Source organism: Trachypithecus francoisi, unplaced genomic scaffold, assembly GCF_009764315.1.
Source record: "Trachypithecus francoisi isolate TF-2019V2 unplaced genomic scaffold, Tfra_2.0 Lachesis_group2, whole genome shotgun sequence".
NCBI lineage: Eukaryota > Metazoa > Chordata > Mammalia > Primates > Cercopithecidae > Trachypithecus > Trachypithecus francoisi.
In genome coordinates, this window is record NW_022681465.1 from 148871469 (window position 1) to 148899342 (window position 27874).

The 27874-nt window shown below is 37.2% G+C and overlaps 1 protein-coding gene and 1 long non-coding RNA gene across 8 annotated transcripts in view; one reads left to right on the top strand and one right to left on the bottom strand.

Annotated features, from left to right (window-relative positions):
* NR3C1 (nuclear receptor subfamily 3 group C member 1) overlaps positions 1-5976 on the top strand; it is a 123492-nt gene extending 117516 nt beyond the window's left edge. For 5 of the 7 annotated variants that reach the window (XM_033180788.1, XM_033180789.1, XM_033180790.1 and 2 more), the window contains 2 exons: positions 2967-3124; positions 3621-4518. In XM_033180788.1, coding sequence (XP_033036679.1) covers positions 2967-3124; positions 3621-3773 — 311 coding nt within the window. In that variant the 3' untranslated portion in view covers positions 3774-4518. Of the gene's footprint in view, positions 1-2966; positions 3125-3620 lie in introns of all 7 variants that reach the window. The other 2 variants (XM_033180795.1, XM_033180794.1) reach the window with 1 other exon arrangement.
* On the bottom strand, positions 1-27351 carry LOC117065682. The gene is made up of 2 exons (XR_004430019.1): positions 27225-27351; positions 1-1075 (listed from the first exon to the last, which is right to left on the bottom strand). It is a non-coding gene; the product is annotated as an uncharacterized LOC117065682 (long non-coding RNA).
* Positions 27352-27874: the final 523 nt, after the last annotated feature.

A 27874-nucleotide genomic window follows, 5' to 3' on the forward strand; every position in this document is an offset into this window, starting at 1 on the left:
TTTTTTTTTTTTTTAATCAGTCTGGCTAAAAGTTCTCAGTTTTACCGATGTTTTCATAGAACCAGCTTGGTCTTGATTTTGTTGTTGTTTATGCATGTTCTTAGTTATCTGTTTCTACTCTTTATCCTTTCCATTGTTCTTGTGTTTAGTTTACCAGTTTAGGGTAGAAGCATATATAATTGAGAGCTTTCTTTTCTAATAAAAGCTTTTAATGCTGTAAATTTTCTAAGCACTGTCTTGATGGCATCCCACACATTTTGATATGCTATGTTTTCAGTACTAGAGATTTTAAAGTTTTTCTTATGATGCCTTATTTAATCCATAGCTCACTAAATGTCAAATTCCAAACATTTGGGTTTTTCTACAGATATGTTTGTTACTGACTTCTGTTTAAATCTCATTTTTGTCAGAGAGCATTCATTGTGTGACGTAATCCTCCTAAGTATAATCAGTCTTGTTTTATGTTCTAGATTAATGTTCTGTGTATACTTGAAAAGAATGCAGTTCTTGGGTAGACTGTTTCAGAAATGTCAAATTATTGATTCTGAGACAAAGGTTTTTATAATTATAGATTGTCTGCCAAATATCCCCTTGGAGGCAAACTCTCCCCCTCCCTTTTGAGAATCGCTGATCCATAGTAGCCTTTTTGCTGGGACTAATTTAGCCTTGCTTCTGAGATGTGGCCCCTAGGTCTCTACTGAATTCCCTGCATATTTAATTAGATCTTTCTTTCCTCTATGGCCTCAAGGGATTTCACCCTAAGTATACACGAATTTTTACTTTGTGTACCTCCTTAGTTTCCAGTAGTCTAACCTATAAATTAAAGCTGCTTTAGCCTCCCCAAACTTCAATCTCTTTCTCCTCAACCCAGCAAGATTGCTAGACTCTGGGTTCCCTTTCCCTGCTCTGCAGTATGATGATTACTTTCAAGCAAAAAGGCTTAGAATTAAGATTTCTTGCTCCTAGGCTAGGTATGGCTTACCATATTTGTTTCTGTTTTCCTAGGGATCATAATCATGTATTGCTTGTTGTCCAGTTTTCCAGTAGGAGGGGAATGCCAGGCTGTACTTACTTCCTGCAGCCAAAAGAGGATGTAATGTTAGTGATTTCAATACTAAAACATTAAACAAAAAATTTGAGATGGATGAAATTATGTTATATGCATACTGAATTGGGCTTCACCATAGTTATTTATTTTTAGAATTTTATTTTTAGAATTAGGACTAACCAGCAGGGAAAAAAACTATAAGCAATCACTGTTTTATAATTTTGCAATAAGATTTTCTATAGTATAGTAATGTGTAAAATTAACCCATTGTTAACATAGAATGCCCTTATCACTCCTGATTATCACTCCTGATTAAGCAGTCTTCATTTCATGTTAATACTGATATCAAAGTGTCAAGTAATGCTTTATGGAATCAAACATTTTCATACATAGTCATTAGTCTAATTCTAATCATAATCCAATGAAAAAGAGCAGGAAAGATGCTCAAGGAGGTTATATTCAAGTTCACATGGCAAGTAAGAAATAAGACCTCTTGGCTGGGCACGGTGACTTAACGCCTGAAATCCCAGCACTTTGGGAGGCCGAGGCAGGTGGAATTGCTTGAACCTGGGAGGTGGAAGTTACAGTGAGCCGAGATCACACCACTGCACTCCAGTCTAGGCCACACAGCGAGACTCTCTGTCTTGGGCAAAAAAAAAAAAAAAACAGGTTAAGACATCTCAAAGCTCCTAAATCCATAGCTTTTCCTTTATACCAGCATCTTCTAAAAATGTCAGCAGCAGTGAAGTTTCAGTTTGGGAAATAATGCATTCCCCCTCTCTGGAGAGTGCATGGTAGTATCTCCAAGAAGTACTGAAATTCAGAAGTCTGCCTAATATGTATTAAACATTTAGCTTTTCTCAAACTTTGACCACCAAATCCTTTTTCTCCCTCTAACCATAGTTAAAAAGAATCAGTGTTCCCAGGAGCACACTGTGAAAAATGTGGCACTCTACAAAAGTCCTAATCTCCACAGGATTCAGTGAAACCATGATTAACCTCTGTTCCTTGTCCTTATTAGTACCATTTTTTGAAGAGTAATGTAATGTATCCCCCCAAAATTTTTATACCAGTTTCACTAACCAGTAATCCATGTACCTAAGGAAGGACAGAGATCTGCTCCCTATTAAGACATATCTAGTAGCTACATTAGAACAAAATGTATTGCATGGCGATTTTAAAGTTATAGTTAACTGGTGATATCACAGATACTCTAAGATGTAATTGCTGGAATAAACACTGTTGTTGAAGCCTTCTATCTATCTCAATACCAGAATTAAACTCAAGTGCAGAATGGCAGACAAAGTTAACTAAAAATCACTGTATTATTTCATCTGGTCTTCCAGATAGATAGCTTTGTGAGCTAAGGAGGAAGGTATCATCACCAGTTCCATTTTATAGATGAGAAATCAAGTGATTTACTCAAGGTTAAGTCTTCCAATTCTTTGTTATCCTGCATTTTCTCTTGGCTGTAGTTTAATAATCCTGAGAAAATGCTTATATTTTAGGGTGCATTAAGAGTACACAGTGTTAAGTGCCCGTCTTGCATGTATGAAAAGTTACAGCAAGAAATTTGGCTGGAAACGGTGGCTCACGCTTGTAATCCTAGCACTTTGGGAGGCTTAGGCAGGAGGACTGCTTGAGCCCAGGAGTTTAAGACCAGCCTGGGCAACATAGGGAGATCCTGTCTCTACAAAAAAATTTAGCCAGACCCGGTGGCTTGTGCCTACAGTCCTAGCTACTCAGGAGGCTAACGTGGGAGGATTACTTGAGCAAATGAGGTCAAGGCTCCAATGAGCTATGATTATGCCACTGCACTCCAACCTGGGTGACACATTGAGACCCTATCTCAAAAAAAAAAGAAAAGAAAAGAAAAGAAAAAGAAAATCCTTTAATTGACTTCATCTTAACCTTTTAGTTCCTAAGGACGGTCTGAAGAGCCAAGAGCTATTTGATGAAATTAGAATGACCTACATCAAAGAGCTAGGAAAAGCCATTGTCAAGAGGGAAGGAAACTCCAGCCAGAACTGGCAGCGGTTTTATCAACTGACAAAACTCTTGGATTCTATGCATGAAGTAAGTGTTGAACATAAAGCCAAATATAAGAATTTTCTGGGATAAAGTATGTTTTAATTAGTGCATATAATTATATACCAACAGCACCCCCGCCCCATCCCCAGTTTGTGGATGTTGGTGATAGCTTCAGTTCAACTTATGAACTTCAGTTTTGTAGACATTTTTCCTAAGACCAATTATGAACTATCCTTTCATCTTATAAAATCACAATGTTATTATAGAATTGAATAACACTTTTTAAAAAGTATGATTAATCCATTAAATTAGAATAATGTACCCTTTATATAGGTACCACAGCGGTTCATGAAATAATTCCATATAATTCTACATACAATCAAAGAAACTTGTACGGAAGTGCTTATTTTTCACCTGGGGAATTTCAGTGAGATTGGTATATTCTAGGCCAGATAATTCTTCCAAAATAGAGGACAACAAACATGAGCTGTTCCCACTGACCAATTTTGAAGCCTAATCATTACTATATCTTCTCTTGCAGGTGGTTGAAAATCTTCTTAACTATTGCTTCCAAACATTTTTGGATAAGACCATGAGTATTGAATTCCCAGAGATGTTAGCTGAAATCATCACCAATCAGATACCAAAATATTCAAATGGAAATATCAAAAAACTTCTGTTTCATCAAAAGTGACTGCCTTAATAAGAATGGTTGCCTTAAAGAAAGTCGAATTAATAGCTTTTATTGTATAAACTATCAGTTTGTCCTGTAGAGGTTGTTTTATTTTTTATTGTTTTCGTCTGTTGTTTTGTTTTAAATACGCACTACATGTGGTTTATAGAGGGCCAAGACTTGGCAACAGAAGCAATTGAGTCATCACTTTTCAGTGATGGGAGAGTAAACAGTGAAATTTCATTAGTTAGTATATCCCAGAAATTAGAAACCTTAACATGTGGATGTAATCTCCATAGTCAAAGAAGGATGGCACCTAAACCACCAGTGCCCAAAGTCTGTGTGATGAACTTTCTGCTCATACTTTTTCACAGTTGGCTGGATGAAATTTTCTAGACTTTCTGTTGGTGTATTCCCCCCCTGTATAGTTAAGATAGCATTTTTGATTTATGCATGGAAACCTGAAAAAAAGTTTACAAGTGTATATCAGAAAAGGGAAGTTGTGCCTTTTATAGCTATTACTGTCTGGTTTTAACAATTTCCTTTATATTTAGTGAACTACGCTTGCTCATTTTTTCTTACATAATTTTTTATTCAAGTTATTGTACAGCTGTTTAAGATGGGCAGCTAGTTCGTAGCTTTCCCAAATAAACTCTAAACATTAATCTTCTGTGTGAAAATGGGTTGGTGCTTCTAACCTGATGGCACTTAGCTATCAGAAGACCACAAAATTGACTCAAATCTCCAGTATTCTTGTCAAAAAAAAGCTCATATTTTGTATATATCTGCTTCAGTGGAGAATTATATAGGTTGTGCAAATTCACCGTCCTAACTGGTATACAGCACCTAGTCCAGGGACCTGCTGGGTAAACTGTGGATGATGGTTGCAAAAGACTGATTTAAAAATCACTACCAAGAGGCCCTGTCTGTACCTAATGCCCTATTTTTGCAAAGGCTATATGGCAAGAAAGCTGGTAAACTATTTGTCTTTCAGGACCTTTTGAAGTAGTTTGTATAACTTCTTAAAAGTTGTGATTCCAGAGAACCAGCTGTAACACAGCTGAGAGAATTTTAATCAGAGCAAGTAATTCCTCTCACTAAACTTTACCCCAAAACTAAATCTCTAATATGGCAAAAATGGCTAGACACCCATTTTCACATTCCCATCTGTCACCAATTGGTTAATCTTTCCTGATGGTACAGGAAAGCTCAGCTACTGATTTTTGTGATTTAGAACTGTATGTCAGACATCCATGTTTGTAAAACTACACATCCCTAATGTGTGCCATAGAGTTTAACACAAGTCCTGTGAATTTCTTCACTGTTGAAAATTATTTTAAACAAAATAGAAGCTGTAGTAGCCCTTTCTGTGTGCACCTTACCAAGTTTCTGTAAACTCAAAACTTAACATATTTACTAAGCCACAAGAAATTTGATTTCTATTCAAGGTGGCCAAATTATTTGTGTAATAGAAAACTGAAAATCTAATATTAAAAATATGGAACTTCTAATATATTTTTATATTTAGTTATAGTTTCAGATATATATCATATTGGTATTCACTAATCTGGGAAGGGAAGGGCTACTGCAGCTTTACATGCAATTTATTAAAATGATTGTAAAATAGCTTGTATAGTGTAAAATAAGAATGATTTTTAGATGAGATTGTTTTATCATGACATGTTATATATTTTTTGTAGGGGTCAAAGAAATGCTGATGGATAACCTATATGATTTATAGTTTGTACATGCATTCATACAGGCAGCGATGGTCTCAGAAACCAAACAATTTGCTCTAGGGGAAGAGGGAGATGGAGACTGGTCCTGTGTGCAGTGAAGGTTGCTGAGGCTCTGACCCAATGAGATTACAGAGGAAGTTACCCTCTGCCTCCCATTCTGACCACCCTTCTCATTCCAACAGTGAGTCTGTCAGCGCAGGTTTAGTTTACTCAATCTCCCCTTGCACTAAAGTATGTAAACAGGAGACAGTAAAGTGGTGCTTACATACTTAAAGGCACCATCTAATAGCGGGTTACTTTCATATACAGCCCTCCCCCAGCAGTTGAATGACAATAGAAGTTTGGCAATAGTTTGCATAGAGGTACCAGCAATATGTAAATAGTGCAGAATCTCATAGGTTGCCAATAATACACTAATTCCTTTCTATCCTACAACAAAAGTTTATTTCCAAATAAAATGAGGACATGTTTTTGTTTTCTTTGAATGCTTTTTGAATGTTATTTGTTATTTTCAGTATTTTGGAGAAATTATTTAATAAAAAACAATCATTTGCTTTTTGAATGCTCTCTAAAAGGGAATGTAATATTTTAAGATGGTTTGTAACCCAGCTGGATAAATTTTTGGTGCCTAAGAAAACTGCTTGAATATTTTTATCAATGACAGTGTTAAGTTTCAAAAAGAGCTTCTACAATGTAGATTATCGTTCATTTATAGAACGTTATGTGGTTAAAACCAGAAAGCACATCTCACATATTAATCTGATTTTCGTCCCAACAATCTTGGCGCTCAAAAAATAGAACTCAATGAAAAAAAGATTATGTGTACTTTGCTGTCAATAATAAGTCAACTGATATTCATCAACTATAGGAGGCTTTTCATTAAATGGGAAAAGAAGCTGTGCCCTTTTAGAATACGTGAGGGAAAAGAAAGTCATCTTAATTATGTTTAATTAGGGATTTAAGTGCTATATGGTGGTGCTGTTTGAAAGCAGCTTTATTTCCTATGTATGTGTTATCTGGTTATCCCAACCCAAACTATTGAAGTTTGTAGTGACTTCAGTGAGAGTTGGTTACTCACAACAAATCCTGAAAAGTATTTTTAATTACTGGTGTAAAAAAGTGACCTCCTCAGTGTTTGTAGGCATTCTGTGGGATACTATACAGGCAGAACTGAGGCACTTAGGACATAACACTTTTGGGGTATATATACCCAAATGCCTAAAACTGTGGGAGGAAACCTTGGCCATCCCAAAAGGAAAACTAGCATGACTTGTGTCTATGAAGTGCTGGATAATTAGCATGGGATGAGCTCTGGGCATGCCCAAGAAGGAAAGTCACGCTCCCTTGAGAATTCAGAGGCTAGGGAGCAATTCCAGTTTCACCTAAGTCTCATAATTTTAGTTCCCTTTTAAAAACCCTAAAAACTACACCACCATGGAATGAAAAATATTGTTATACAATACATTGATCTGTCAAACTTCCAGAACCATGGCAGCCTTCAGTGAGATTTCGATCTTGGCTGGTCACTCCCTGACTGTAGCTGTAGGTGAATGTGTTTTTTTATGTGCCTGGTTTTAGTGTCAGAAGGGAAATAAAAGTGTAAGGAGGACACTTGAAGCCCTTTGGGTGGAGTTTCATAATATCCCAGACTATTTTCAAGCAACCTGGTCCACCCAGGATTAGTGACCAGGTTTTCAGGAAAGGATTTGCTTCTCTTTAGAAAATGTCTGAAAGGATTCTATTTTCTGATGAAAGGCTGTATGAAAATACCCTCCTCAAATAACTTGCTTAACTACATATAGATTCAAGTGTGTCAATATTCTATTTTGTATATTAAATGCTATATAATGGGGACAAATCTATATTATACTGTGTATGGCATTATTAAGAAGCTTTTTCATTATTTTTTATCACAGTAATTTTAAAATGTGTAAAAATTAAAACCAGTGACTCCTGTTTAAAAATAAAAGTTGTAGTTTTTTATTCATGCTGAATAATAATCTGTAGTTTAAAAAAAAAAGTGTCTTTTTACCTACGCAGTGAAATGTCAGACTGTAAAACCTTGTGTGGAAATGTTTAACTTTTATTTTTTCATTTAAATTTGCTGTTCTGGTATTACCAAACCACACATTTGTACCGAATTGGCAGTAAATGTTAGTTAGCCATTTACAGCAATGCCAAATATGGAGAAACATCATAATAAAAAAAAATCTGCTTTTTCATTATGTGACTCCAGCATGCTTTTGTAGAACTTGTACAGTTCCGATTGTCCAATCTGATTTTTGTTCTACTAAAAGTAGAGTTACCCCCGCTTCAGGAACCCTAAGATAATATGGTCGGTGTGGCAATGTTCACATGCTAATATGGCATAAATTCAAAATAAGCTTAGCCCTGGTGCCAAAGACCTGAAGATTATCCCATCCATGCCTCAAATGGTTGTGTGCCAATTACTGCAAAGGGTACTAAGGGAAGGAGAAACTCCTGAGGCTGCCTCAAATGTATGTCTTTATCACAAAATATTATATTTTATGTAAGCAAACAGTCAAAATTCTTGGCTTATTTTAAAATCAACTCTTCAAGAAAAGCAAATAAACATTTAATATAAATATCATAGCAATATTGCACATAGAATAGAAAGGTGGGGCAGGGTAGTGGCAAGTCAGCTATTCTATACAATCCATTCAGTGTTTTCCAGAACATTTGATTTTGAGGCCATATCCAGGAACTGGATGACCTAACAAACTTCTTTGAGTACGTTTTTTTTTCACAAGAGATCTCCATCACTAAGAAAAAAAGCATTGTGATTTAAAAGCCAAATTTGCCTTATCCATCATCATGTGCACCAAGTATTTGCTACCTGCCTACTATATAATATTGAAGATACAACATGAATAAGAAAAATACTATTGCTACCCTCAGTCACTTAGAGTATGTGATTGGAAAAGTGTGTAACAAACCTTTCCCAGTGTCTTCAGGTATAATGCAGAGATACCAGATATGGCATCAATATGTATACCCATTATGGCTCTACCATTCACTTTTAGTAGTAACCTTACATTTCTGTAGAACACCTTCACACACATTTTTAACAAGCCTCACCAAATGAATGAATGGCATGAAAATAACGAGGCAGATTATTCTCGTTTCCATTTTATAAGTAAACTCTATAAGAAAGTAAACAGGCTCAGAATTGAAGCAACTGATTCATAGCCCCTAGCTCCCATGTTATTGAAGTTTGAATGGAAAGCCTTTAATGAGGCCATTCATCTATCAGATGTCAAAGAGCATGTCTCTGGCCTATGGGCCTCTCAGGGAACTGGTTATGTTTTTCTGTTTTAAATTAACGCTTTATTGAGCACTTACTATGTGCCAGGCACAATGATCATTCAACATATCTCATTTTATCTTAGTACCCCTCTAAAGTACTACTGTAAAGCAGTGATATTATATCCTCATTATATTTATATCAGGAAACTGGCTTAAAGGATTAACTTGCCTAGAGTCACAAAGCTCCAGAATCCATAGTTTTAACCACTTGAGAAATTATTAATATGCGCTAACTAGGGCGAATGAGCCCATATTGATCATTATGTGTCTGGTCTTCTGACATGTCCTCGTTTAATCTGTTTTGCTACCATATCAATTTTGACTTAGAAATTTAACAATGATACATTAGTCCCTGCTTATCTATGGAGGATATGTTCCAAGATTCCCAATGGATGCCTGAAACAGACAGTACTGAACTGTATACTTTTTCCTATATTACATACCTATGATAAAGTTAATTTACAAATTAGATGCAGCACGAGATTAACAATAACTCATTTACAACAATATACTGTAATAAAAGTTACGTGAATGTGATCTCTCAAAAAATCATACTACACTGAGGGTAAATGAAACCACAGAAAGTGAAACTGCAGATAAGGGGGGGACTATTGTATTTCCTTCTCTTAAAAACGTGTCCTGTACCCTAGGGTGGTTGATGGTGGACAATAGTAGTTGCCCACAGATTACAGAATGCCCTCTGGTTTGTCTAATACACAACAGGGAGTCTGTCTCACTAATGCCCACTAATGCCCACAGGAAAATCAAACGTTTCTTCAAGTGATAAACAGCATATAGGATACAGTCAAACCAAGGAAGAAAGTTGTTTATAAATGAAAACCACAGTGCAAGTTAAAATTTGCTCCTAGTTTTGCAAGTAAAGAGCCAGACTTTGGGTGTAGAAAAAAAGTTGAAAATACAGAGACTTTTACACAAGGTGATTTTCTTTTTAGAATTTCAACTAATCTCTTTTAACTGAAAGTAAATCATTCTTAACAGTATTGGTAACTTTATAGCACTTTCTTTCTGGTGAAATAACCCTGCCCTCCCTCTATTTAGGCTTCCTGTTTCCTAGTTAAAATGAGGCAGTACTTTGTTAGGGAAATATTTTTACTTCACTTGGTTACAAACATGTTAAGTCTCAGAACAAAAGAGTTTGTGCAGACCATATCAGACACTCAAAAAACTTTCTTCACTCTACTCAAGAGACAATTTATATTCTGTTCACCTTATGTACCCTCACCAAAAATATTCAATAGGGTTATAATGTGTATATAATGTAAATAAGGCATATGTTTTTCTATTTTTGTTAAAAAGTTGCATTGTTTTAAAAGTACTATGAGTATATACATGGGGTTTTGCTAGAAATAAAAGTCTAGGTCATCCAAAACCACTATAATTGTTCGCTAGGATTGCAAAGAATCAAGATAAAAATGAAACTCTTTCAATATAGCAAGGGGGACGGTGTGCACAAAAACAAGCAAAGGCTCACAAAACGTGAGAATACGTCACAAATACCTCCTGATCAATTTCAAGACCCACTATGTGGCAAGCATGCTAGATGAAGTAATTCAAAGACCATTAAGGCAATACTAAGACTCCAAGGAGAGGTTCCTGCCCTCAAGGAATTAAAGATGAAAGGCAAATGACTATGCACTTCTACCCCTATGTATCTACTCAGAAGAGATGAAAACGTGTCCACACAATGGCTTGTATGCAAATGTTCATAGCAGCATTATTCTTAACAGCCAAAAAGTGGAAACAATTCAAATATCCATCAACTAATGTACAGATAAACGAAATGTGGCATACAGTAGAGAACTACCCAGTCATTAGAAGTGAGATACTGCTGGCTGGGCGCGCTGGTTCATATCTGTAATCCCAGCACTTCGGAAGGTCAAGGCAAGTGGATCACTTGAGGTCAGAAGTTCGATACCAGCCTGGCCAACATGGTGAAACCCTGTCTCTATGAAAAAATACAAAACATTGTCTGGGCACAGTGGCTTACGCCTGTAATCCCAGCACTTTGGGAGGCCAAGGTGGACAGATCACCTGAGGTTGGGAGTTCGAGACCAGCCTGACCAAGATGGAGAAACCCTGTCTCTACTAAAAATACAAAATTAGTCGGGCGTGGTGGCGCATGCCTGTAATCCCAGCTACTCAGGAGGCTGAAGCAGGAGAATTGCTTGAACCCAAGAGGCAGAGGTTGTGGTGAGCCGAAATAGCATCACTGCACTCCAGCCGGGGCAAAAAGAGCAACACATTGTCATATATATATATATATATTAGCTGGGCGTGGTAGCACGCCTGTAGTCCCAGCTACTTAGGAGAATGAGGTGGAAGAATTGCTTGAACCCGGGAGGTGGTGGTTGCAGTGAGCCAAGATCGTGTCATAGCACTCCAGCCTGTGGCAGCAGAGTGAGACTTCATCTCTTTAAAAAAAAAAAAAGGTGAGATATTGCTGCATGCTATAATATGGACACACCTCAAAATCAGGCTAAAAGACTCCAGACACAAAAGACCATATATTATTTCACTTATATGAACTGTCCAGAAAAGGCAAATCTATACAGAAAAAGAAAGCACATCAGTGGTTTCCTATGGCTAGGGATAACATTAGGGTTTAAGTGCAAATGGGCACATGAGGATACTTTTGGGGGTGATGGAAATGTTCTAACACTAGACTGTAGTAATGGTTGCACAATTCTGTAAATTTAATAAATGCTACACTTAAAATGGGTGGATTTTATATGGTATATAAATTAAATCTCAATAACTGTGTATTAAAAGTATATAGAGAAAGGCAGCCAAGCAAATGTGTAATTGCCATTCAGTTGTATCCAATGCAGGCACAAACTGCTTTGAATTCATTCAAACAAGTGCAGCTATGTTTTTTGGAAAGCCTGTCAGAAGATGTCTTCACTGTGCTAGGTGTTAAAGGATGAGCTGGAGTTCAGCAGCACAAAGCCTTGCTCGTTTAATATTAATGGATGCCCCTGTAATGTTTAATTAGTTTTATGTTCTGCCCATCCCCAGAGAAGGCAACCATGTGATCTCTTTAGATCACCTACATGACAAGTGAAAAAACTCAAAGCATATACATGACTACTCACTTTAAATACAAAAACAATGTCTTATATGAATACTAAGTGTCAATAACTGTTAAGACCTTAGTGGTCTTACCACTTTGGAATAAACAAATCTGGGTTCAAGCCTTGCTTCTGTTATTTACTAAGTCTGTGATCTTGAGAAAATTCTATAACCACTTTGTATCTGTTTCTACATCTGAAAAATATATATAAGGTACTTAGCTCAACTACCATATAGCAAGCATTCAATGCATGTTAGCTGTGTTTTAAGTCCTCATGAAAATCTAAGAGAAAGGGGGAATTTTTTAATGCTATCCCCAAAAATGTACAGAAGTGAGGCAAATGATGAAGAGCAGTATGAACACAATAACTGCACACAAATTTCCAGCCCTGCATTTCTTAATTAATCAAAGTCATGCATAAGGCTGAGGGAGGCTATTCTGTTATTTGCCAATTCTACAGAAACTTCCAAAAAAACTGAAGAGGGGGGATACTTCTCAACTAATTCCATGAGGTCTGCATTATTCTGATAGCTAGATTAGACAAAATATAGCAAAATTACACACTAATATCCCTCGTGAACATAAATGCAAAAATTCTAACCAAAATCTTAGCAAATAGAATATAATAATATATTAAAGGAAGATACATCATGACCAAGGGATTATCCCAGGAATATAGATTTGACTTAGCATTTACAAATCAACCAATGCAATTCACAATAGTGGAAAAGAGAAAAATCCATGTGATTAAGATGCCAGACAAAGCATTTGACAAAGTCTAACATACACTCTCAATTAAAAAAAAAAAATCAGCAAACTAGAAATAGAAAGAACTTCCTCAACCTAATAAAGGGCATCACACACAAAAAACCATCTTCCAGCATTATACACACTTCATGGATACTTTCCTCTTAAGAACAGTAACAAAACATGGTCTGCTGTCACCACTTTCATTCACTATCGTACCGGTGGCTCTAGCCAATCCAATCAGGCAAGAAAGATAAAAGGCATCCACATCACCAAAGAAGTAAAACAAAACAGATGACATGATCATCTATTTAGAAATTCTGATATGATCTTTAAAAATTAAAAAACACTACTAGACTTCAAAAAGGTGTGGTGGCTCATGCCTGGAATCTCTGCATTTTGGGAGGCCAAGGTAGGAGGACTGCTTGAGGCCAGGAGTTCACAACCAGCCTGGGCAACACAGTGGGACCCCATCTCCACAAAAAAATTAAAAAAAAAAAATAACTGGGTGTGGTGGCACATGCTTGTTTTCCTAGCTACTTGGGAGGCTGAGGTAGAAGCATCATTTGAGCCTGGGAGGCTGAGGCTGCAGTGAGCCATAGTCACACCATCATATTCCTGCCTGGATGACAGTGAGACCCTGTCTCGAAAAAGAAAAAAGAAAGTTAAATGCAGAATTACCATATGATCCCACAATTCCACTACTAGGTATATACCCACAAGAATGGAAACAGGTACTCAAGCAAACACATGTTCACACGTTCATAGCAGCATTATTCACAACAACCAAAAGGTGAAAACAGTCCAAATGTCTCCACAAAGGAATGACAGATAAATCATAGTATATATAAACAATGAAATATTCAGCCACAAAAAGGAATGAAGTACTGATTTATGCTACAGCATCAGTGAAACTCCAAAGCATTAAGCATAGTAAAAGCAGCCAGATGCAAAAAGTCACATATAGTATAATTCCATTTATATGACATATATAGATTACATAAATCTATAGATACAGAATGTAGATTGCTGGTTGCCGGGGGCTGGCAGAAGAAGGGAATGGAATGGGGAGAAACTGCTAATGGGTAAGGGGTTTTACTTTGGAGTGATGGAAATGTTTTAGAACCAAACAAAGGTAGTGGTGGTTGTACAACACTGTGAATATACTAAATGCCACTAAATGTATCACTTTAAAATGGTTACTTTTGTTAGGTGAGTTTTACTTCAATAAATTATTACTTTTTAAAAAGCTACTAGGACTAACAAGTAAGCTTAGCAAGGTTGCAGGATACAACAGAGGTTGGCAAACTACAACTTACAGCCAAACCCAATTCACTTTCTGTTTCTGTAAATAAAATGTTTTGAAACACAGATACTCATTTATTAACATATTGTCTATGCTGCTTTCATACTGTAAAAAGGAGAGTTAAGTAGTTGCAATAGAGACCATATGGCCTGCAAAGCCTAAAATATTTACTACCTGATCCTTCACAGAAAAAGTTTTCTGATGCCTGAGATACCAAATCAACATAAAAATTAATTGTATTTCTACATACTAGCAACTAACAATCATAAATTAATATTTTTAAAAATAGCATTTAGAATAGCTTCAAAAATGTGACATATTTAAGAGACAAATCTGACAAAATGTTAAAAACCTCTACTACAAAATATTGCTGGGGAAAGTTCAAGATTTAAATACATGGAGGGAGAGATATTGTTCAAAGACTTAATAGAGGTTGGGTATTCCTTATCTAAAATGCCTGGGATGAGAAATGTTTTGGATTTCAAATTTTTTAGGATTTTGGAATATTTGCTCTTTATACTGAGTAGCTGAAACATCCCAAATCTGAATATTGGAAATCCAAAATGCTCTACAAAGAGCACTTCCTTTGAGCAACATGTTGGTGCTCAAGTTTTGGATTTTGGAGTATTTAGGATTTCAAGCTTGGGATGCTGAAACTGTATTATTAAGATGTCAATTGGCTGGGCGCAGTGGCTCAAGCCTGTAATCCCAGCACTTTGGGAGGCCGAGACGGGCGGATCACGAGGTCAGGAGATTGAGACCATCCTGGTTAACACGGTGAAACCCCGTCACTACTAAAAAATACACAAAAACAAGCCGAGCGAGGTGGCGGGCGCCTGTAGTCCCAGCTACTCGGGAGGCTGAGGCAGGAGAATGGCGTAAACCCGGAAGGCGGAGCTTGCAGTGAGCCGAGATCTGGCCACTGCACTCCAGCCTGGGCGACAGAGCGAGACTCCGTCTCAAAAAAAAAAAAAAAAGATGTCAATTGTGCTCAAATTAATACATAGATTCAGTGTAATCACAATAAAAATTCCAGGTTTATATATAGAAATTGACATGTATATTTTAAAATTCACATGGAAATGAAAAGGACTTAAGACAACCAAAATATTTATGAAATAAAAGAACAAAGTTAAAGTACTAACACTACCTGATTCCAAAAATTATTATAGTAATCAAAACAGTGTGGTACTGCATAAAGGCAGACACATAGCTCAAAGGAACAGAATAGAAAGTCCAGATGTAAACCCACATATAAACATATACAAACAAGTGATTTTTTTTTTTTTTTTTTTTTGAGACGGAGTCTTGCTCTGTCGCCCAGGCTGGAGTGCAGTGGTGCAATCTCGGCTCACTGCAAACTCCACCTCCTGGGTTCACGCCATTCTCCTGCCTCTCAGCCTCCCGAGTAGCTGGGACTACAGGTGCCCGCTGCCATGCCCGGCTAATTTTTTGTATTTTTTTAGTAGAGACAGGGTTTCACCGCGTTAGACACGATGGTCTCGATCTCCTGACCTCATGATCCTCCCACCTTGGCCTCCTGAAGTGCTGGGATTACAGGCATGAGCCACCGCGCCCGGCCACAAGTGATTTTTTTTACAAAAGTACAAAGGCAATTCATTTGTCTTATGCTCAAATGGAACATTCACCAAAGACAGACCACATTCTGAGCCATAACGCATATCTTAACAAATTTAAGAGAAGAGAAATCATACAATGTATGCTCTCAGACCACAGTAGAATTAAACTAGAAATCAATAACAAAGATAACTGGAAATCTCAAAATACACTGAGATTAGACAACATACTTCTATTAATAAGTAACTCATGGGTCAAAGAAGACATCTCAAAAGAAATTTTAAAAGAGTTTGAGGCTGGGTGTGGTGGCTCACGCCTATAATCCCAGAACTTTTGGAGACCAAGGCAAGCTGATGGCTTGACCTCAGGCGTTTGAGACCAGCTGGGCAACATGGTGAAATGCAGCCTCTACAAAAAAATACAAAAATTAGCTGGGCACAGCGACACATTCCTGTAGTCCCAACTACTTGGGAGGCTGAGGTGGGAGGATCACCTAAGCCCGGGAGGTCAAGGCTGCAGTGAGCCATGATCATGCCACTGTACTCAAGCCTGGGTGACAGAGTGATGCCATATCTCAAAAAATAAAATAAAAATAGTTTGGGCTGGATGAAAATGAAAATCCAATTTATTAAAATTTGTGGGATGCAATGAAAGTAGCACTTAGATGGAAATTTAGAGCACTGAATGCATATATTAGAAAAGAAAAAGAAAAGCCCTAAAATCAATCATCTAAGCTTCCACATTAGGAAATGAGTAGAAGAGCAAATAAAACACAAAGTAAGCAAAAGTAGAGCAATAATAAAAATTAGAGGATAATCAATAAAATCAAAAACAGAAAATTAATAGAAAAAAAATCAATGAAACCAAAAGCTGTTTCTTTTAAAAGATCAATAAAATTGATAAGCCTCCAGCCAAGCTAAGGGGAAAAAAGAGAGAGAGGGCACAAATTACCAACATCAAAAATCAAAGAGGAGACAGCACTACAGATCCCAGAGACACTGAAAGGATTATCAGGAATACTGTGAACAACTCTATGCCCAAAAAGTTTATAATCTAGATGAAATGAACAAATTTCTTGAAGGATAAAAATCTGCAAAAATTCACACAAGAAAAAAACAGATGAATCAATAATTAATAACCTTCCAATAATTAATAACCTTCCAAAGCAGAGAACACCAAGCCCAGACGGGTTCACTAATGAATTCTGCCAAACACTTGAGGGAGAAATTATACCAAGTCTCTCAATCTCTTTCAGAAGACAGAAGTAGAGGAAATACTTCCTAATTCATTCTATGAGGCCAGCATAACCCCAATACCAAAACCAGACAAAGATAGCACAAGAAAACTACAAATGTCCCTCATAAACACAGATGCAAAAATCCTCAAAAAAAATTAGCAAATCAAATCCAAAAAAGAACTATATACTACAACCAACTGAGGTTTACCCCAAGCATGCAAGTTTCAACATTCAAAAATCAATTAATGTAATCCATCACATCAGCAGGCTAAGGAAGAAAAATTACATGATCCTATCAATAGATGCAGAAAAAGTACTTGAAAAAAAAAATCCAACACCCATCTATGATAAACCTCTTAGTAAACTAGGAATAGAGGGGAACTTTCTCTACTTGGTTAAATATATACATATATATATGTACCAAAAAACCTACAGCTAGCATTATACTTAATGGTGAGAAATGAGAAGCTTTCCCAGTAAGATCAAGAACAAGGCAAGAATGTTGCCTTTCAAATCACTCCTTTTCAACACTGTGCTTGAATTCCCAGCTAATTTGCAGTAAGATTTAAATACATATATATATTAGGAAGGAAGAAATAAAATTGTCTTTGTTCACAGATGGCATGATTGTCTATGTAAAAAATCTGAAAGAACTGACAAAAGAACTCCTAAAATCACTTACAATAAGGTTGCAGGATACAAAGTAAATACATGAAAGTTAATCACTTCCCTATACATTCATAATGAATAAGTGGAATTATAAATTAAAAACACAACCCCACTGACATTAGCACCTCCAAAAATAACATTAATACCAAAAATAGGTATTAATCTACAAAAAAGCACAAGATCTATACAATTAAAATTACAAAACTCTGATGAAAGAAATCAAAAAGAACTAAATTAATGGAGAGATATTACATGCTCATGGATAGGAAGACTCAGTATTGTCAAGATAGTAGTTCTTTCCAACTTGATCTACGGATTCAATGCAATCCTAATCAAAATCCCAGAAATGTTATGTTGTGGATATCAACAAAACAACTCTAAAGTTTATATGGAAAAGGAAAAGACCCAAAATAACCAACCCCACACTGAAGGAGAAGAACAAAGCCAGAAGACTGACACTACCTGACTTCAGGACTTACCATGAGGTTACAGTAATCAAAATAGTGTGATATTAGCAATAGACAAATAGTCAATGGAACAGAATAGAGAGCCCATAAATAGACCTATATAAATACAGTCAACTGGTCTTTGACAAAGGAACAAAGGCAATTCAATGCAGCAAAGAATTTTCAACTGGTGCTGGAACAACTGGCCATCACATGCAAAAACTGAACCTAGACACAGACTCTATGCCCTTCACAAGAATTAATTCAAAATTAATAAACCTAAGTGTAAAATGCAAAAGTATAAAACTCCTAGAAGATAATATAGGAGAAATTCCAAAAGATACAAATACCAAAGGCACAATCCATGAAAGAAAGAATCGATAAGCTGGACTTCATTAAAATTGAAAATTTCTGCTCTGCAAAAGACAATGTCAAGAGAATGAAAAGACAAGCCAATGACCGAACGAAAATAGCTGAAAAAGACACACCTGATAAAAGGCTGTTATCCAAAACTCAGAAAGAACTCTTAAAACTCAACAATAAGAAAACAAACCCCCTAAGTGAAATATGGGCCAAAGAACTTAGGCAGCTCACCAAAGAAGATATATAAATGGCAAATAAGCAAATGAAAAGATGCTTCACATTCTATGTCATCAGGGAAGTGAAAATCACAATAATGAGCCAACACTACACACCCATTAGAATGGCCAACAGCCAGAACACTGACAACACCAACTGCTGACAAGCATGTGGAACAAAACGAACTTTCATTCACTGCTGGAGGGAATGCAAAATGGGACAGCCATTTTGTAAGGCACTTTGGTGGTTTCTTACAAAATTAAACATACTTTTACCATATGGTCTAGCAATTGCATCCCTTGGTATTTACCCAAAGGAGCTGAAAACTTATGTCCACACAAAAACATCCACAGGGATGTTTATAGCAGCATTATTCATAATTAATAAAACTTGGAAGCAACCAAGATGTCACTCAGTAGGTGAATGGATAAACTGTGGTATATCCAGACAATGGAATATTATTCAGCACTAAAAAGAAATGAACTATCAAGCCATGAAAACACATGGCAGAACCTTAAATATACATTAGTAAGTGAAAGAAGCCAATCTGAAAAAGCTATATCCTTGCATGATTCCAACTATACAACTTTCTGTAAAAGGCAAAACTATGACGACAGTAAAAAAATAAAATAAAATAAACATCAACAGTTGCCAGGAGTTAGACAGGAGGAAGGGATAAACATATAAGGCACAGGTAAATCTTAGGGCTGTGAAAATACTCTATGATACTACAGTGGTAGATACAAACCATCACACATTTGTCTAAATATAAAGAATGTCCAATACCAAGAATGAACCCTAATGTAAACTATGGACTTTGGGTGATAATGATGTATCAATATATGTTCATGAATTGTAATAAATCTCTCTCATGGAGAGATGATAATGGAGAGGCTACACATTTGTGGGGCGGGGAGTATACGGGAAATCTCTGTACCTTCCTCTTAATTTTGCTGTAAACCTAAAACCTCTCTTTAAAGAATAGTCTTGGCCGGGCGCGGTGGCTCAAGCCTGTAATCCCAGCACTTTGGGAGGCCGAGTCGGGTGGATCACGAGGTCAGGAGATCGAGACCATCCTGGCTAACACGGTGAAACCCCGTCTCTACTAAAAAATACAAAAAAAAAAACTAGCCGGGCGAGGTGGCGGGCGCCTGTAGTCCCAGCTGCTCGGGAGGCTGAGGCAGGAGAATGGCGTGAACCTGGGAGGCGGAGCTTGCAGTGAGCCGAGATCCGGCCACAGCACTCCAGCCTGGGCGACAGAGCGAGACTCCGTCTCAAAAAAAAAAAAAAAAAAAAAAAAAAAAGAATAGTCTTTAAAAAGGCAGTGCAATAAAGAATAACCTTTTTTTAACCAATGTGCTGTGAGAATTGGCTAATTATGTTTTTAAAAATGAACTTGGATCCGTAGATCACATCATATACAAAAATGAACTCAAAATGGAAAAAAGACGTGAATGTAAAATCTAAAACTATAAAACTGGTGAAGAAATCAATGGAGAAAATCTTTGTGACCTTGGGTTAGGCAAAAATTGCTTAGACATGACACAAAACATAATTCATTAAAAAAATTTATAAACTGGACTTCACCAAAGTTTAAAATATCTACTCTTCAAAAGACAATTTTATGGGAATGAAAAGACAAGCCAAAAATTGTGAGAAAAATCTTTGCAAAGTATAAATCTGATTTTAAAAAAAACCTTGTGTCTGGAATACATAAAGAACTCTCAAAGCTCAACAATAAGAAAAAAAAAATCCTCACCCCATAAAAATGGGCAAAATATTTGAATAGATTCTTCGCCAAGGAAGAAATACAGATAGAGAACAGGCACATAAAAAGATGATCATTATTAGTCATTAGAGAAATACAAACTAAACCCGATGAGATATCACTATGTATCTATTACAACGCTAAATTTAAAAGACCGACCATACCAAGTGCTGGTGAAGGTGTGGAAGAAGGGGAACTCTGATACACTACTGACGAGAATGTACAATGGTACAACTGCTATGACAAACAGTATGGTGGTTTCTTAAAAAGTTAAATATACATCTACCATATGATCTAGACTTTCAACCTCTAGGTACTAACCCAAGAGTATTATATGTCCATGTAAAGATGTGTTCATTTGTACATGAATGTTCATAGCAGCTTTACTTACAACAGTTAAAAAGTGGACACAATACAAACATCCATCAACAAATGAAAAGATAAATAATTTGTGGTATATTCCTATAAGGAAATACTACTCAGTAGTCAACATGAATAACTGATACATGCATTAACATGAATGAATCTCACATGTACTATGCTAAGTGAAAGAAGTCAGACACAAAAGGTTTCATACTGTATGATTCCATCGATGTGATATTATGTAAATAAGGGCAAATCCATAGGAACAGAAATCACATCAGGGGTTGCCAGGGGCTGGGGGTTAGAGAAGGGAGCTGACTACAAAGGCACAGGAAAGAACTTTATAGGGTGATACCTTGATTGCTGTGGTAGTTACATACTTGAGGATACAGGTTTGTCAAAACTCCGAACTCTACACTAAGTAGGGTGAATTTTACTGTATGTAAATTAGGTCTCAATAAATTTGAAGTTTAAAAACAAATACAAAAAAACTCTTCAACGTGCAGAATCAGAGTTCTCTGTAAGGCAATCTGCAACTTCTGTAAGCCAACAAATACCGCCTTTAGAAAACAATAAGTCACAGACTTAAATATCCTTATTTAGTAAAGAATATTAGGCACTAGAAAAGAGTTCAAATAAACATTCTCAGGTTATGAACTGTGACCATCACTAACATATGAAAATTCTACTTTCCAGCTAAAAAACCTGGAATACCTGTCTCTTTTTAAAGTACCACTAGCTCTGCCATACAGGTCCTTATATTCCTCACCTGAATTACAGCGAAAACCTTCAACCAATCGTCCTGATTCTTGTCTCACTGCACCACAAACCATCCTCACCATCACTTTCCATTTTCTTTCTAAATCAAATCTAATCATGCAGGTCTCCCATTCAAAAGCCTCTGATGCTTTTCCATAGATTGAATAAAAAACCAAAGACATTTGGCAAGGCCCTTCTCAAATTAGTCTTAACTTACCTCTTCAGGCCTATTTTCTGTTCCATCTTCCCCAACACAAACTTTTAACTCAATACATGCAAATACACCCCAAGTTTGCATCATTCAGACCACTTGAAATTTCCACTCGACATCTCCTCTGGTCCTCCATACCATTCAGCTCATAGAGCTGCCCCTACCTGAACTGCCATTCTCTGATCCGGTTCTTCTATACACATCATCTCAGGGAAGGCTTTTCCAGGGCCCATTCCCTCCCCTGTATACCACAAGACACACCTCCTTTACAGCATCCAGCACACACGTTACAGTCAATTGACTTGTCCACATTCCCTAAAGTGAGATCTTCTCAAGAACAGGGCCATATCTTTTTTTTTTTTTCTTTTTTTTGAGACAGGGTCTTACTCTGTCACCCAGGCTGGAGTGCCATAGCACAATCTCAGCTCACTGCAACCTCCACCTCCTAGGCTCAAATGATCCTCTTGCCTCTGCCTCCCAAGTAGCTGGGACTACAGGTGCATGCCACCACTCACAGCTAATTTTTGTATTTTTGTAGAGACAAGGTTTCATTGCCCAGGCTGGTCTTGAACTCCTGGGCTCCAGCAATCCGCCCACCTCAGCCTCCCAAAGTGCTAGGTGTGAGCCACAACACCCAGCCAGCGCCATGTCTTGACCCAGGGGTTTCTCCAGGGCCTAGCACTATTCTAAGTGAATGGGTATTTTGGTAGACCAGAGACTTGTAAATGCAGATGTTACTGAGACTTTATTATTAACTTAAATTTTTGTTTCTTCATATCACTGAAGCAGTAAGAGCAACTATTGAGAATTGTATTAATACCACCATTTTTATATTTGTTATGACAGAATTCTACATTTAGAAGAGAGTGCTTTGTAAAAGGAAAATAAATATTGGGACCCCAAAATCACTAAGCTAAAGGGAAAAGTCAAGCTGGGAACTGCTTAGGGCAAACCTGCCTCTCATTCTAATCAAAGTCATCTCTGCTCACACAGATCAATGCATATCTGATTGCCTCCTTTGGAGAGGCTAATCAGAAACTCAAAAGAATGCAACCATTTGTCACTTATCTACCTATGACCTGGAAGCCCCCTCCCCACTTGGGAGTTGTCCCACCTTTTCCAGACTGAACCAATGTTCATCTTACATGTGTTTATTGATGTCTCATGTCTCCCTAAAATGTACAAAACCAACTGTACTCTGACCACCTTGGGCACACGTGGTCAGGACGTCCTGAGGCTGTGTCACAGGCCTTGGCAAAATAATCTTTCTAAACGAACTGAGACTTGTCTCTGATATCTGGGGTTCACAGTTGTGAGGGAAAAAAAAATCATGAGAAATGAAATAGAAAGCCTACATGGGCAACTTATTAGTTATGAATCCTTGGGCAATTGTTAATCTTTCTATTTTTCATATATATAAGAAAAATATTAATATCTGTCTTCAAAGGGATAATGTAACCACCACAAGGAGATAACATAATGTCAAAAGTTTGTGAATCATAATGGTCAACATAAAGTTTAGTATTAACAAAGAAAAAAGTTACTATTTTTCTGGCGCACAGAGCCTACACTGAAGAAAGAGTTTAATGCACAATGCCAGTAAACAATTTGAAAATATCTTCAAAGGCATTGGCCAGGGTGACTTATAAAGCAAGGAAGCAAATATTTCTTCTGCAATGTTTAGTAATGACTTTGAAACTCTTGTGTTTGTAGTTGTTTCAATAACATTATTTAACAGTCTGAGGCACTGGAAATAGTCTGGGGCAAGGGAACATGGTCAAGTGATTCCAAATAATTTTAAAATTTCATGTAAATAATGAGTTTTTTTAGATATGGTTGAAATTTTCAATAAAACCCACCTCAGAGCTGGCAAAAGCTCAAGTCATAATTAAGGATTTTCAATGATTAGCCTCTAAGTTCAAGTAAATAACATAACTGAATTATTCCAATGACAGTCTTCAATAGGTAAAAGATAAAGATTTAGAGAAAATGATTATTTTTGCATGGAATAGGATTTTAAGGCTGAAAACGTGAAAATACAATGATTACACATTTCTTTCAGCAAAATATAGTGTGTCACCATCCACTAGGAAATTTATAAGTAAAAAAACAAACTATAACAAGTATTGGCAAGAATACTAAGAAACTGGAATCCCTGTACATTACTGGGAATATAAATGGTACATCCACCATGGAAAACAACATTTCCTCAAAAAGTTAAACACACAGTTACCATATAAACCAGCAATCCACTCCTAGATACATACCCAAGAGAACTGAAAACACACAAAACTTATGCATAATCACACAAAAATCACACAAAACCTTGTGCAGGAATGTTCATAACAGCACTGCAGCAGTCCCCCTCATCTGTGGTTTCACTTTTCACAGTCTCAGTTACCCACAGTCAATCACAGTTTAAAAATAATAAAATTCCAGAAATAAACAATTTGTAAATTTCACATCATGCACCATTCTGAGTAGCACGATGAAATCCCACTGTCCTGTCCAGAACATGAGTCATCCCTTTGTCCAGTGAATCCATGCTATATATACACTACTCGCCAATTAGTCAGTTAGTAGCCATCTTGGTTACCAGATGGACTATCACAATGAGGTTCAGTACTATCTGCAGTTTCAGGAATCCACTGGGGGTCTTGGGATATATCCCCCATAGATGAAGGGGGAATTACTATATTCACAAGAGTCAAGGGTGGAAACAACCCAAATGTTCATCAATTGATGAATGGATAAATAAAATGTGGCCTATGCATACAGTGGAATATTACTCAGCCATGAATAAGAATGAGATACTATTAAATGCAACGACATGGATGATCCTTGAAAACATTGCTAAACAGAAGAAATCAGTTACAAAAGACCACATGCTGCATGATTCCATTTATATGAGATGTTCAAAATAGGCAAATCCATAGGAGAGAAAGTAGATTAGTGGCTACCAAAAGCAAAAGGAAGTGGGGAAATGGGGAGTGACTGGCAACGGGTACAAGGTTTCTTTTTCAAGTGATGAAAATGTTCCAGAATTAGATGGTGATGGTTGTACAACTTTGTGAATATACTAAAAATCACTGAATTACACTTTGAAAGGGTGAATCATATCTCAATTTTTAAAAACACAGTGTGTCAGAGCAGGGTGATGGAACGGATTAAACATGGCATCATCTTTGTGACCGGCAGGCCATGAACAGTTTAGCTGCTTCCTACTTAAATACAGTAGGCCACAGATTACATACCTCTTTGTGGCAGAGTCCAAAAAATGCACTATCAAATTGTGAGCAGGAACTAGAAAGCTAATATACCACCTCTAACATACAAAACCACCAGGGACTCCGGTGAAAGGTTGGATGTGCTGCAACCTCTTTCATGGTTGATATGTCCCAAGAATTCATTAAAAAAAAACAGTTTATCAAAAAATATACAGTACAGAGCTGAGAAAACATTTTTCACAAGCACTCCTTGCTCTAGCCAGATCCATGTTTTGCCTTTAGGAGCACAGCGAAAATGTCTCAGCATTACTTTGTACCCTGAGTACAAACGTATCTAGAACATGCTGAAGTTTCTGGAGAGTGAGGTGTTTTATAAGAGATTCTGCTCTGTATCTATAACATGGGAATAAGGCATTGCATTAAATATAATCCTAAAAGGATTCTTTGTTCCCCCCTGCCCATTATGGGAATATGGGCAGAAATCTGCCTCAAAGACAGTAAATATCATCAATGATGTGCAATTGTCTGGAAAAAAGCTGAAAAATCTCAATTATAATGAAGCTCAACAAAGGGCCAACTAACCAGAATGCTAAAATTCACTGATAACAGTTTTTAGCATTCTATCTTTAAAGAAAATGAGTGCAACTTTACTGTTCACACTCCAAATCCAAAATTCTAGGATGTTAGCAGGGGCTGTAAGGGTCAACACACACTCAAGCCAGGTTCGTGACACCATAGATGTGTGTGCTTGAAAGCCAAGGCCTACTTTTGTGTTGCTCATGTACACTCAGAACTTAGCACAGTGATTAACATCTAATTTCAATATATCAATAATTTCTCTTAATGTTTGATGAGTACAGCCATTATAGGAAATGCTATGGGAGATTCCTCAAAAAATTGAAAATAGAACTACCATATGATCCAGCAACCCCACTTCTGGATATACACCTCAAAGAAACAAAATCAGTATCTCAAAGACACATCTGCACTCCCACGTTCACTGCAGCATTACTCACAATTGCCAAGACGGGGAAACGATCTAAGTGTCTTTGGACACATAATGGACAAAGAAATGTAGTGTGTGTATTATCTATATATATATAGATATATAGAGATATCTATATATGGGATATCTAGATATGGGATACTATTCAGTCATAAAAAAAGAAAGAAATCCTGTCATTTGCAACAACATGAATAAACTTGGAGGACATTATGCTAAATAAGCCAGGCACAGACAGACAAATACCACATAGTCACACTTATCTATGAGATCTAAAAAAAAGTCAGACTCACAGAAACAGAGAGTAGTAGAATGGTGTTTCCTGGGGCTAGGAGGTAGGGGAAACAGGAGGTGCTGGTGAAGGGATACACACCGTCAGCTATAAGATGGGTATGTTCTGGAAATCCAGTGTACAACATGGTGACTAAAACTAATTATGCTGTATTGTATACTTGAAATCTGCCAACAAAGATCAGAAAATTACCTTTTTTATTTGCCACACAAAAAAGGTAACTTTGTGAAGTGATGGATGTATTCACTAACTTGATTACGGTAATCATTTCACACTATATATATATATATATATATATATATATATATCTCAAAGCACCATGTTGCACAACTTACATACATACAATTTTGTCAATTATATCTCAGTAAAGCTGGGGGGAAATTTTGTGTTAGTCCAAAAATTTAATTAATTGATGAAAACCAATATCTCAAATAATGACCCTAAGCCACTGTAAGCCAGAATTGAAGAAAATGTTACCCATCTATCTCATACAGATATACTTACATAAATGGTAGAGGGAGAGAATCATTAAAGGGATTTTTCAAGCTCTATTCTTAAGCATTTCCTGGCACACTTACTAGTTGTGGGACCTTAAATAAGTGTTAATTCATCTCTAGATGAAAGTTTCAGGCTCTTCATCTATAAAACATGGAATTGCTGCTGTGGCTGGCTCTTGGGATTGCTACAAGGAATAAATGAATTTACGTATGTGTAAAACACCTGGCACGGAGAGTAGATACGCAAACATGTAAATCCCCGCCCAGAACTTTCAGTTCTTTCCGAGGAAAGGTACACACAACCCCCCATAATGATTCCCTTCATCCATCCGCAGCAGCTGTCCACCACATGCATTCTGCGAGGCTGGCCCTGGGGATCCCAAAATAAATTGGGAGGTGTCCTTGTCCACAGGGAGCCTACATTCAAGCACGGGAGGTGGGTAATATGAGTGCCTGTCGAGAGCCATAACCGAGCAGGCCCAGGTGCTGCTGAGCACCTGCCTCTCCAGGGAGAGAGAGACGCCCTGCGGCACCTGGGCAGGTACTTACCATGGCGGAATCTCAGAAACTGGGCTGCAAGTATTAGAAACTCCACTCAAATCAGCCTAAGCAATGAAAAAAGGAAAGCTGTACCTCGTATTAACTGGAGATGCAGAAGGTGAGACTCCAAACCAGGTTCTTGCAGCCTTCCACTCTGCAGACCGCAGCCTCACACCAAGTCAGGCCTCCCTCGGGCGGCAAGATGGAGAGACCAGCTTGACAGCGGTGGAGGTAGGGCTTCTTCCCGGAAGATCCTGACAGTCCTGTACTCACCTCTCATTGGCCCAAACAGGCTAGGGTCTGCCCACCCCTCAACCAATCAGTGACAAGGGAGAGCAGATTTATCATCATTGGCTAAAAATGCTAATTCTCTAGAGGTAGAAGGGATATTTCAGATTCAATCACAGTGTCTACTACAAAGCATTCAGTAAATATCTGATGAAGACATGGATGAAATGATGAATGGCTGGATCTACAATATAATCTGTGCTGTTTTAGAAGGATTTGCTGGGGGGAGCAGACGGGGGGAAAGACCTGCTTTTGATTTTAGTTCAACATAATTAAAGGTAGAGTAAGTTGAGTCTACCCAAAATGACTTTATCAGAAAACTATCAGCAATTAAGCATAGACCGCCATTAATATTACTTAGCAAGTAGTGTGAGTCAGGAACTATGTGGAGTGTAATTTGTAGTTAAGAGCATAGGAAAAGGGCTAAGCGCGGTAGCTCACGCCTGTAAACCCAG